General features: G+C 35.9%; 1 protein-coding gene across 1 annotated transcript in view; it reads right to left on the bottom strand.

Annotated features, from left to right (window-relative positions):
* LOC149420168 (uncharacterized) overlaps positions 1-13,245 on the bottom strand; it is a 78,331-nt gene that overhangs the window by 32,103 nt on the left and 32,983 nt on the right. Inside the window, exon 3 of the mRNA XM_089636024.1 lies at positions 8,926-8,992. Coding sequence (XP_089492150.1) covers positions 8,926-8,992 — 67 coding nt within the window. The remainder of the gene's footprint in view (positions 1-8,925; positions 8,993-13,245) is intronic.

Below are 13,245 nucleotides of genomic sequence, written 5' to 3'. Positions count from 1 at the left end.
AGAAAAATGAGTATTGCTGATTTATTAACAATCTCTCTAAATTATTCGTAATCCAGTTAGGAACGGGATTACAGGCCGTTTCTACTAATTCCTAATATATCGGAACACGTGTTCATGCACCTGCATTTGCCTTGATAATAATAAATGTATAATGACGAAATGCGAAAATATTATGATTTTTATGAACACGTGTTAATAAATTACACGTTAATACACCGTGGTAATAAATTCCTCTTTTAATAAAAGTTTAACAGGAAACCTGTCAATTCATTCGTCGAGGGCTTGTTTAGTAATCAAGCAAAACTCATGTTTCTCCGCGTGGTTTTTAAATTCAAGATGAGCTATGTTCGAGGAATAATTAATTGTGGGCATCAAAAATACGTAAACATCAGATTTTTAAAATTCTTAACATAATTGTTGTGTTTGTGTCCTGAATCCCTCAAATAAATTTCTTGTCTTGGTTGTTAAAATACCCTGTTGGCATAAATCTAAAAAATTAGGACGTTTTCAAAGATAAATATTTCATCAAAACATTAGTATTCAAAGCCGTGCAAAACTTACGAAAGCCATTGTAAATACTACAGGCTTTTTAATAGAAATCAGAGGGTGAAATAATTAAAGCCTTCATTTTGGTAACTCCGAAATTGCGGAAAGCTTATGGTCTCTGTAGTCTAAGATCGTGTTTGGTGCACTGCTCATAAAATTTACATGAAGGTATTTTCTGTAATAATTGAACTGTAATAGGTACAGCCTTCTTTCTTTGGTACTGAGGATGATGATGTTGAATTTCAAATGTTCAGACGTCTGAACATGTAGATCAATAACCGATTTGGATCAGGTCAAGATGGTATAAATGGCGCTTCGGTGGTATCAACATATCCAACTTCAGGAACCCTGAGATATAGAGAAGCCTTACCAAGACAGTGATTACAACTGAAAATCATAAATAAAAGACACGTTTAAATTGATGAGAATAATTTTATTTTGACATGTTGCCTCTCCAGAAGTCACAAATTGATAAATTAACAGAGGTAAATAATAAATACATTAAATTAGATAAATCATGGTTTTTCATATTGTCTTCGCCGTAGTCTGTTATATAAAATGGGGTTTACTTTTTGCCAGCCAAGTTCCCGCTGCCTACACTGTCTAAGTTCTTATTGAGATTTCCCCCGGCTATGCTGTCAAGGTTTCTGTTCAGGTAATGTTCCAGATAGTACTCTCCACGTGGTGTGTGAAGGAACTTAACGATGTTTCCGCCTGAGATTGAATCTAAATTCCTGACCAGATTACCCCCACCGATGCTATCCAGATTCCTTACCAAGTTACCTCCACCGATGCTATCAAGATTTCTTACCAAGTTACCCCCACCGATGCTATCGAGATTCCTTACCAAGTTACCCCCACCGATGCTATCGAGATTCCTTACCAAGTTACCCCCACCGATGCTATCCAAATTCCTTACAAGATTACCCCCACCGATGCTATCCAGATTCCTTACCAAGTTACCTCCACCGATGCTATCAAGATTCCTTACCAAGTTACCCCCACCGATGCTATCCAAATTCCTTACAAGATTACCCCCACCGATGCTATCCAGATTCCTTACCAAGTTACCTCCACCGATGCTATCGAGATTCCTTACCAAGTTACCCCCACCGATGCTATCGAGATTCCTTACCAAGTTACCCCCACCGATGCTATCGAGATTCCTTACCAAGTTACCCCCACCGATGCTATCGAGATTCCTTACAAGATTACCCCCACCGATGCTATCCAGATTCCTTACCAAGTTACCCCCACCAATGCTATCCAGGTTTCTTACCAAGTTGCCACCACCGATGCTATCGAGATTCCTCACCAAGTTACCCCCACCGATGCTATCTAAGTTCCTTACCAAGTTACCCCCTCCAATACTATCGAGATTCCTCACAAGATTACCCCCACCGATGCTATCCAGGTTCCTCACTATGTTTCCCCCACCAACTGTGTCTAAATTCTTGCTCGCATACGCGTGTTGATTGATCATGTTCCTCGATGAGTGACTTTCCAAGTTGTTGTGTCCATTGCGGTAAAGTCTGTTTTTCAGAGATTGCAAGTAGGCTTCTTCAATTGGATGTCCTGAAAATATGCATAATAAAAAGATTTAAACAAATACAAATCTCCCAGCAATGTCTTATAATATTTAATAGAAGCGGTGCAAACTGAATGATAAACAATTTTTATATAATATACTCATTTATTTGGGAATGTCAAACGCTTTTTAATACGCATTTGTACTTTCTCGAAAAACATTGCTAACAATGAGGAGAATTTACATACATATTTAATAATGTATGCCTAATACTAACTTGTTAAGTGATAACAGAACGAGAATATGTACAGCACGTTATCTGTATTCACAGTAAAAACCACAGGACAACGTTAATTTCGGTACAACACAACAATAACGAAAAATACTTGAAAGAAGTAATTTTCGTTTCACTTGGACAAGCCCGATAATTCTTCCCACACTTTAGTTACTGCTCCGAATAAACAACAGACTGTTTTGATATTAAAAGCTTAAAGAATGGGAGTCCATAGCGCGGCTGGTGTCATTTTCAAGATCTTGATTAAAAACTCGTGCAATCAAAAAAACTTTCCAGCCGCCATTAATACAGCACAGAATAAAACAAAGATACACTTACCTTGTTCCGAGTATTATGAACAGCACGAAGATGTGACACAAATAATGTACAAGTTACTCCACGGATAAAAACATTATATTACAACGTACACAAACTAGAACAGATTCACTGAACCACATGATAATGATAATGTTGTATTTCATAATTGATGGAAACAAACACACACACAATTTGTACGAATTCCTTGATTTTGGAAACAAACACACAGCAATTTTGTAATTTACATATTTACAAGAGATGAATTCCTTCAATAGAGCTAAGATAGTGTATAATTATCTTGGCAGTGTAGATATAATTATTATTATTATGTTTAGTAATAGGAGGTTCAACAGCTCCTTTCAAAACATGTTAACAACCCTTTACATTTTGTTGAATTTTGCGGTAGGTTAAAATAATAACAAATTATTATAAGCATTAATTACTCGCCTAAAATATCAATACAAATTAAAAATATCTCCCGAGTAAAAATAAATTCCGCTGACGGGAATTGAACCCGCACATTCTGATGTTCGGTCAGGTGCTCTGAACCACTGATCTACGTCGGCATATTCCCAACCTGCCAAATAATTCAATATGTACTAGTATTTCAACAAAAAAAATATTGCTTATTATAATTTGTTATCCTTTGTGGCAGACTGATTAAATTATCAAACCAAAAACATTTTATTTTGCATTGCTTCGTACTGCCTCACTTTAATGTAAATATTCATTTGACAAACGTGTTGGCAAAATTCATATCAACAACATTGTTTTCACAAGACATGGGAGTTAATCTTAATCAAATAGAAATTAATATTACTATCATCTGATATGTTATCTTCTATTTCAAAAGCCATGTTATGGCGTGGTCTTTTGCGTATATATGCTTCATTCAAATATCTCTAGTAAGGTCGAACACTGTTTATTTTATTTTTTTAATGATAAACTAATGTTTATAAGACAAGGTTTTTATGCATAGCACAAAGGATAACAAATTATTATTTGTCTTTTGAAATCTTTGTCTATTGTCATGTAAGACATCACAAATATGAGAATTTCACCAGCAAATTAGTTTTAAATGGTGATTTGTTTTTGGGGTAATATGCCATGTTGCGCTACTCCCTTCTTTAGCCAACGTTTCGGAAAGCATTGCAGTGTCCAATCATCAGAAGGAGGAAGCGCAAAACGGCATAATAACCCAAAAACAAATCACAATAATCCTTTTGGCCGTGAAAAGCTCAAATCGTACCTGGTTTTAAATGAGCTAAAACCATGTACATTCATAGATAGTTTACCTAATGTTATTATTTAACTATCGAAGTTGAAGAAATAAGTTTAATATCGATGAATTCTTTTTGCGCAAAAGTTGATGCCTCATTAAATACGGTTACAGGGATAACGTGTATGTATATTGAGGCCGTTAGTATGTCCTCTTCTACTGTGTTCTAACCAGATAGATACGGTGACATTTTTGTCGTATAAGTGCCAATAATGTGCAGTATTTTATGGTAAAGAAACTATCAATTGATATTTTGCTTCGATGATCGAAAAGGTCAAATAAATAAAACCGTAAACCTCGAGGTAAAGTGAGTGTTAACCTGATATTGAAGAACTCGTTTCAAATCTTATTGGATTTTGTTTGCGGCGAAAGCTTTTAGGCTTCTACACCTGTGGAGCCAAAATCCCGATTCAATATTATTAAATCTCAGGCTAGGATCTGATATCAAATGACGAAAATATATTACAGCATCGAAATTATGCTTTCTAGTTCATGAACAAAAAGAACGGATTTCGTAAACATATCCAGTGAATCAAGGTAGTTTTACTATATACCGGTTCTAAAAACTCTGAATTTTTACCACAAAATCTATAAGTCTTTGTATTTGATACCAGTCGGTATATTGGAGAGGTACTTTTTATATTGAACGAGTTACATAGTTTCTTTGTTTGTGCCATATAGACTCCAAAACTACTGGACCGATTTAGCTTAAAATTTCAAAGTTTGTTCTTATTAGTGCCAGAAGCGTTTAGAGAGTAGTTTAAATTGTAGAAGAAGTCGAGGACGCCCGAGGAAGGCTTAACTCTTATTTCTGCAATGTAATGAGATATTGTGTCGAATTACAGTCGATATAATGATTTTGTGAATTTCATGAAAATATTGGGGACGCCCGAGGAAGACACGAATCAATTTGAATTTGAAGAAAGACGTGTGAGGATAGTGTATGACTTGAAGTGGATAGTTGAAGAATTCAAAGACGCCCGAGGAAGATGTGGCCACGATCAAGTGAAACAAATATGTATTCACAATCAAATTCACCCACAAACTCAAAACTTTACCAAACCGTCATAAGTCTCCTAGCAAAGCCGGGTACACGTCTTGAGAAATAAAAAAGGTCAAAGATATTCTTAGAAGTCTTTTCGTAGAAAAATATGGTTAATCGAATTTCTATTCAGGTTTAACAAATTGCATTAATTTATGAGCAGGTAGGTACTGGCTTTTAACAAGCTACATATCTTTTAGTAGCTTTTATCAGAGCTCCGTGATTTACTATGTTCAGCATTTTTTTTAAATTTTATATCGTGTACGGAATAAGAAACCTACTGATTCAAAAGACATATCCCTAGAGAATAAACTATCCAAATGTATGCTAGCAGAGCTTTACCAAAATGAAGAAATTAACTTTTTCAAAAGTGAATAGGAATTCAACTAAATTTAGTGTTTGTTATGATAATAACATCAAGTTTCGTACAATATTCCAATTTCAATCAGTTTGAGTTTGCTAAGTTGAAGGGACACTGATTTTATCTAACATTTGTTTTATTTGAATCTTTCGAAATTCTCGAAAATAATCTGCATTTTCATTAATCAATTCCTCTCATTCCTTCTCGTCTCGCATTATTCTCGATGTTTGACATGCAAATGAGACTGATTTAAACGTAACTGTGATTTTATCGCAGTTCCAGGCTTGGCGGTTCCAGAATTCCAGCAAACCCTAACTTTTCACTTCTGATAACTCGTTATAAATTCTAGGTTCAAAAATCAACGAAGAAAAATTTATAGGAGAGAACTTATTGGTCAAATATTATTTGGTCTAGTTAAGTTATTCAAATAATTCTCTGTAGAATTGTGATTTCTAAAAAAACTCGATTGAGTCCTTGGAAAACAAATCGTAACACAATGGATTAAGAATTTATTTATAACTTTATAAATCAAACACATTATACTACATAAGTATTTAATTATGGCTTTTTTAAAGCACAGCACGCCCAATTTCATCACTAATTTGGGGAACGTTGGAGAGTCTCTATCACTTGAAAATGTTGCAAATTTAGTTTCCATGTGCGTAAAACCCATATGCATAAATTAACAACATTTTTATTTTCTCTCATCAGGATTTGAACCCTTTGACCTTTGGGCCCAGAGACATGCAATGCAACGCCATACCGCGAGATTTGAACCCTTTGACCTTTGGGCCCAGAGACATGCAATGCAACGCCATACCGCGAGATTTGAACCCTTTGATCTTTGGGCCCAGAGACATGCAATGCAACGCCATACCACGAGATTTTAACCCTTCGACCTTTGTGCCCAGAGACATGCAATGCAACGCCATACCGCGAGATATGAACCCTTTGACCTTTGGGCCCAGAGACATGCAATGCAACGCCATACCGCGAGATTTGAACCCTTTGACCTTTGGGCCCAGAGACATGCAATGCAACGCCATACCGCGAGATTTGAACCCTTTGATCTTTGGGCCCAGAGCCAACCAGTGCAACACCATACCGCGGGATTTGAATCCTTTGACCTTTGGGCCCAGAATTAAGCAATGCAATGCCATATCACGAAATTTGAACCCTTTGACCTTTGGGCCCAGAGCCAACCAGTGCAACACCATACCGCGGGATTTGAATCCTTTGACCTTTGGGCCCAGAATTAAGCAATGCAATGCCATATCACGAAATTTGAACCCTTTGACCTTTGGGCCCAGAGCCAACCAGTGCAACACCATACCGCGGGATTTGAACCCTTTGACCTTTGGATCCAGAGTTAAGCAATGCAATGCCATACCACGAGATTTGAATCCTTTGACCATTGGGCCCAGAGCAAAGCAATGTAACGCCATACCGCAGAGGCCGTCAAAAATAAGTATGAAGTTTGCTATAAAAACATTTTATTAGCAGCTGTAAAACCACTTGAAAAGCTATTGATTATTCAATGTTATCGATGTTCCTCAGTGGCTGAATATCTGACGTGTGAACTGTTATTCCTGTAAAAGTGCAGTTAAACAGGTGAAAAACTTCGCATACAAACTGCCAATTGAATGGAAATATCGACGCTTTACCCCCCTACGACCCCGAGGCTGGCTAGGTACCGGGTGCTCCAAGGGGATCACCACCCACTCGCCACGACCCTTACAGCTCACAGGGTCAGGCAGAGTTCTCGAGGGACAACATTATTTAAATTATCACACACTTTATTTGAAGAGAGTACTTTCTAAGGGCTGAACAAATGATAAATTTATTAAATGATGACATGAAAAACACTCTGCGTACATTTTACACGTTGTTATTTATCTTTCGCTCTTTTGCATGTGTTTATCCGTATATCAACGTTATAAGAAACATAAACTATGGTAACTACTGTAAAAAGAACTGTGTTTTTAAGTGTTGTAAATAAAATTTATCACTTTTGATATGAGGCACGAAAATACAACGTTATAATAAATAATATACGTAAACATGTCAAAATTTTAATACGTAACAAATAATTGTTATACACATTGTATGTTGTAGGCGTCATATGCTATGTATTTTCATATACGTTCCACACAGTAGGCTCTGGTCGTATTTAATCTTTGGCGATCCTGTGTGGAGGGTTTATTTTAAGGAAAGGAAGATCTGGGAAGGAAAAGGATACGAAGGGTGGATAGGAATCTGGAGTTCAGTGTGTCCAGGAGTGACGGATGTTTGAATTCACCCATTCCACTTCGGTGCAAGAGGATGTATAGAGAGAGAGAGAGAGTTCTGCTGGTGAGGTATAAAGATCTCCTCACTCCTAAATACTCGCAAAACGTAGAAAACTTGGCCAACTTATCCGATAGAGAGATCGAGCACAGGTTCAAGTAACGAATAGTCAACTCGAAGTTGAATAATATGAATAAATAATGGTAAATAGTAAATAGAAGGCATAATTATCCTATTGTAAGTTATCAAGAGGATGGTGAAATACTCCTTCAGTCTTATACTTGAATTATGTTGGAAAGTAAGTTAGCTAAGAGCTTTACAGATGCACTCATAGAGGGCAGTGCAGAGAGCTTACTTGGAAGTCCACAAGATGACAGCTAGTAGCCAGTAGTCGCCAGGACCAGTTAGAATGCTCCCAGACAAACTTGGTGTTTTCAGATCTCATTTAGCCAGCTCCTAGTTAGGTCGACTATCGAGTCACTATTGTAATACGCAATGTATATAATAAAACCCTGATTTAACACAAATAACTTATTATTCATAATCTCCTTCCATTTATCTATATTTGCACATATACATTTTTCTTGCTTAATATATCGATTTATGAATCAATTTCAACCAGGAAACTTGAATAACAAAATAATTTCCAGTCACACAAGTGCAGTAAAAGCTCCTGTAAATGAACCAGCGATAATAATGATAGTCGTTATTTTTGCACTTCCTTAATGAGGCGAAATGGCATTTTTAAATTCGCTTCGTGCTTTACATAATTATTTTGAACGAGAGAAATTATGAAAATTCGCGGGTCCTGTTCAAATTTCATAATTTACGCAGCAAACAGAGCAAGCCCTTTGAACAAACTCTATCGCCAAGAATCTTAATTCAACAATTAGTGGGCAGTGGACAGCCGCTGAGGTACCATCTTCTCTCAAATTATGAAGTTAATTTAATAATACTTTTAGGCACCCTTTTTATTTCAAGAGGTCCCAAAAAGTTAACGTGGACTGGGAAAAAACCTTTCACACCTTTTTTCTAACTTTTTGTAATTACTAGAAATAGAGTGGTGGACTTTCTGCTATTTTCTGGCAAAAATGAAGAATGAATTATTTAAGAAGAACGACGAATTGACTTAAATTTAATCTATATGGTAGCAAAATGATCCCACAACACAGTGTATTTTACAGAGAGTACAGAGAGTAAGTAAACGAGAACTTATATACATTTTTACAAAGTGTCTCTTTGAGTATGATTGATTTTATTGGAATTACGTATGTTTTAAAAAGGGTCTTACCAAGTTCCTCGTAGGCGGCCTCCCTGGCCTCATTCTGCTGTAACCTTTCCAGGAGGGCGTCGATTTCCTAAATTGACAAAGAAAAGAACAATGTGAGAAAAACATTAAGCTACATACAATAATATTGAAATTATTCAGCTGCCTCATTCAACGAGAGTGGAATACGAACACACAGACGAATTTTTATTCAATGTTATGTGACGTGTGTTTGAACGATAAAAAATCTAATTTCAAGTGTCTCGGTATATACCATCAAAAAATAGCTAGAAGCCATTATTATAATATATAAATATTAAGTGCTTTATAGAGAAAGTTATTTATAGTACCTATCCAATACCCTGTTCTAGTGTCATTTTCTGGTGTAATCAAACACAGATAAAGAAATTGCAAATAATTCAATATAGAAGTATGCGAGCAGTATTCAATTGTAGTAGGTATTCTAAGATAATTATTATGCAGAATAAACCAGGAATGTTAAGTGTGAGACAGCGAATAATTTAAAATACCCTAATATTTATATTTAAACTAAAAAGTAAGATGCTCCCAAAATACATGTTTAAGAATGTTTGAATTTTGCAATACAAAGAGATTTTAGACTTTCAAAAACAAATTTGTCGGGAACCCAAAATAATGTCTAAAGGATTTAAGATTTTTAATGAATTACCGACAGATATTAAAGAAGCTAAAAGCCTTGCTGCTTTTCTTGGGTTATGCATAAATACGATAAAGAATAAGTTTTAGATGTATTATAAAGTGTCCTTAATATAATGCAGACGATAAAAAAATCTACTTAGTTATCAAATCAATCGAAGATTGCATTAAACTTCAAGAGGATCTCAATCGTCTTTTCGACTACTGTGAATCAAATAAACTTGTAGTAAATACCTCAAAGTGCAATAAATTATCATTTACACGTAACAAAAATAAAATTTCCTTTGATTATACATTAAATGGGACACATATCAAAGAAGTAGAATCTATCAGAGACCTTGGGGTAATACTGGATGTGAAATTAAACTTCATTCAACACACTGATGCAATCATCAACAAAGCCAACAAAATGCTAAGATTTAGAATACGTTTAACTAAACCTTTCCGCAACCCTAAGACTCTATATTCCCTTTACACAGCGTTCATCCGTCCCCACCTAGAACACTGCACACCGATCTGGACTCCTTTTTACCAAGCTCACATTGAAAGAATCGAAAGAATTCAAAACAAATTTTTTAAACACATTAATTATAAACAAAACTTACATTTCTTAAATTACACCGATACTATTAAATACCACAACTTGTGATGTTTTGGACACTCACATAAAATAAACGATAAATAATAAACGAACGTGCTCAAAAAATTTTTTTGTTTAGACAACGACGGAAGATTTATTGACAGACAGGCCTGGAGTAAACACATTCACACGGGACAGGGCGCAGGGACGGACAGTCGAGTTTTGAACTTGGGTGCATTGACAGCCCCGAGAAATGGATACAAATCAGAAGTGTTGTTTGAAATTACAGTTAATTATTGAATTCAAATGGTATTAGAGAATATTGCGGAATATTGAATTTAAGTGAAAGATTATTGATCCGGTGTTTGTGTGAAGTGAAAGTGGTTCGACTCAGTGGGAAAACAATTAATAATAATGACAATAATAATAATTGGATAATTTGTAGAGCGCCGTTTTGTAAAAACCCACCTCAGGGGCGCCAGGTGTTGTGCAATCGCGATTGTGTTATAAAGTTGTGTTGATTTAAACGTGATTTCGTATACAGTTCGAACTAGATTGCTTGTCTTAAAAACATGAAAATAATAAAATAATGATTGCGTTTTTAAAACAGAGTGAATGTACTTAAAGGCAGGAAGTGTTTAATCGGGCTAAGTTATTGATTTGGCGAGATGGCATTCTATCCACGGAGACCGAAAACCAGAGAATCAAATAGATTATTAACTGTGGGTTCGAATCCTAACAGATTAGGGAGGTACAATTTTATTTACAGGAATATTTAATTACCCTTTTATATGCGTAGGGAGGAGGTCGAAAATTAAAGTGATTTAGCTATATAGTGTAACCAGGTAAGCTTCACGCTGAGAATGAGAGGTGCCTAACTGGGTGAGTTTTTTATATTATTTATTAAATTTCAGAGGACCTTTTTAAAAGACGGATACAACCGAGGTACAGGAACTAAGTTTACGACACCTGCCGCCCAAATAATGTTATCATTAACAGGGATGTGCTAGGCGAACCGTCAATCAGATGTGAGCGAGAGACGAGTCAACGACCTTTTCATATATAGGACAAGACGCAGGTACAGTCAGTCAAAGGGGGAAGTTTTGCTAGCGTATGCCGTCCCGAATTGAAAGCGATCGGATGCAACCAGACGGAACAAAATGAAAACTTTTCTTCTGTTATTTGACTTTCTAATTAAATACTTTTCATCTATTGTTTGACTTTCTAAGTTACGAATTGGGATGCACAAAAACAAATCTAAAGTCGAAAGAGGGAGATGGTCATCTCCGAAATAAAACTACCAACCGAACAACTTTTCTCAACAGGTACCTTTCGAGAGGTAGGCAGCCTCTTTAAATTAAATGCAAAAAATCAAACCAATTATCCGTTTATACCTTACCTGAGAGGATAGGTATTCAGTAGAAGTTACCCATACCTAATACACGAGGATGCTAGTAACCTCATAAAATAAATACTGGAACCAAATATTAAAATACAGACAGTCCTCATCCCAAATTTGGCATATCGAGTAGACCTTACATATATCTCACATGATAATTGGCTGAATGGGTAGGCACACAACCTATCGTTAATAAGCAGGCAAAATGTCGACAAGATCGTCGTGTGTTATCTATGTATTGACCTAGAAAGGGATGTAAATCCCCGACGACGTGGGAGTTACAACGTTTTCTAGAGGTGGCACGTAACTTAGGACCTTACGTGTCACATTTTCGCGACTAGATTCGTGATAAAGGGATGTTATGGTTTTCCCCTTCTACACTCAGTAAAGTAGAGTATCCTGGAGGTGTTTGAGATTGGGGCAATTCTGAAATTGGTGGAGAGACCTGGTTTTCTTTATTCTGGCGTGAAGGTTGCCGATTTGGAACAAGGGGAGACCCGGCCGGTTGTGATATCCAGACACGCAGATATCGATTGCCTTGTTCGAATTATCATCCATCAGTTTTGTTTGGTAAGCGGAGGAGCCAGTCTTAACTTGAAAAAAATTCATTTCCTTTCCTCTCCTTCCCCTCCCAAAATATATACATGGATGGCGCCGACAACTAACACCATAAATTTATCGTATGTTTATCACATATATAAAATCTAACACTTTATTATACTCACATAACCCTATGACAGGTAGAATCACGTAGCTAGTTGGGGGAGCAGGCGACTTAGAAGATAGGGTTTATAAAATGGTTTTAAAACACAGCGGTAATGAATTCAACTCACTCTATCTCAAAAGAACCAAGGGATACCACACATATATAGATAACTAGGTTTCTAAACCGAGAAACAAAAACCCAACACAACGTTCGGTGAAGCCTTTTTATACTGAACCGTCACGTGAAATGAGTACGTTCAAGGTCGTACGTCACGTAGACAAACTAGGATGTACACACTTGAAGGGGTGTGTAATAAAGAGAGAGGCAAGGGATTGAAAGACGGCAGGGAGGACCTTCCTACCCCGGATATATACATAACCAAAGCCTTATGGAAAAGTTACCTATGGGACTTAAAGGAAAATTTATCGTAGAAAGAAGAGAAGAAGGAGAAGTTTGAAGTAGAAAGGGCAGATCATTACAAACTTCAACTCCCTTCACACACGACGTTTGATTTTTGATCAAATCTTATTATTTAAAATTCTTAACAATGGCCTCGACTCACCAGAGCTAACCAATTTAATAAATATTCATATTCCAACAAGATCAACACGGCAGTCCCATTTGTTTCATTTACCTACATATAGAACTAACTTTAGAAAAATTCACCCATTCCACGTATATGTGCCCAATATAATACTAAATTTCAAAACATAGACATTTTTAGCAATACACTTCACAAATATCGATTAGAAGTAACTCGTACGATCAAAAATTAATGAAAGAGACTTTTTTGGCTTGACTATAATTAACATATATATATTTATATTTGCTCTGTTAAAGCTGTTTGTCTCTCTACAAAAATAAAAATAAATAAATAAATAATAGAAATAAGTTGAAAGGTTTATACTAGATATAAAAATGTTATTTTATAATTAAATAAAAACATAAAAAAAATAATACGACTATAAGCACTATACACACGAC

Source organism: Hesperophylax consimilis, chromosome 10, assembly GCF_061612785.1.
Source record: "Hesperophylax consimilis isolate HC1 chromosome 10, BYU_Hcon_1.0, whole genome shotgun sequence".
NCBI classification, from domain to species: domain Eukaryota; kingdom Metazoa; phylum Arthropoda; class Insecta; order Trichoptera; family Limnephilidae; genus Hesperophylax; species Hesperophylax consimilis.
Note: the sequence above shows the minus strand (reverse complement) of the source record. Positions and strands in the feature narration are given on the sequence as shown.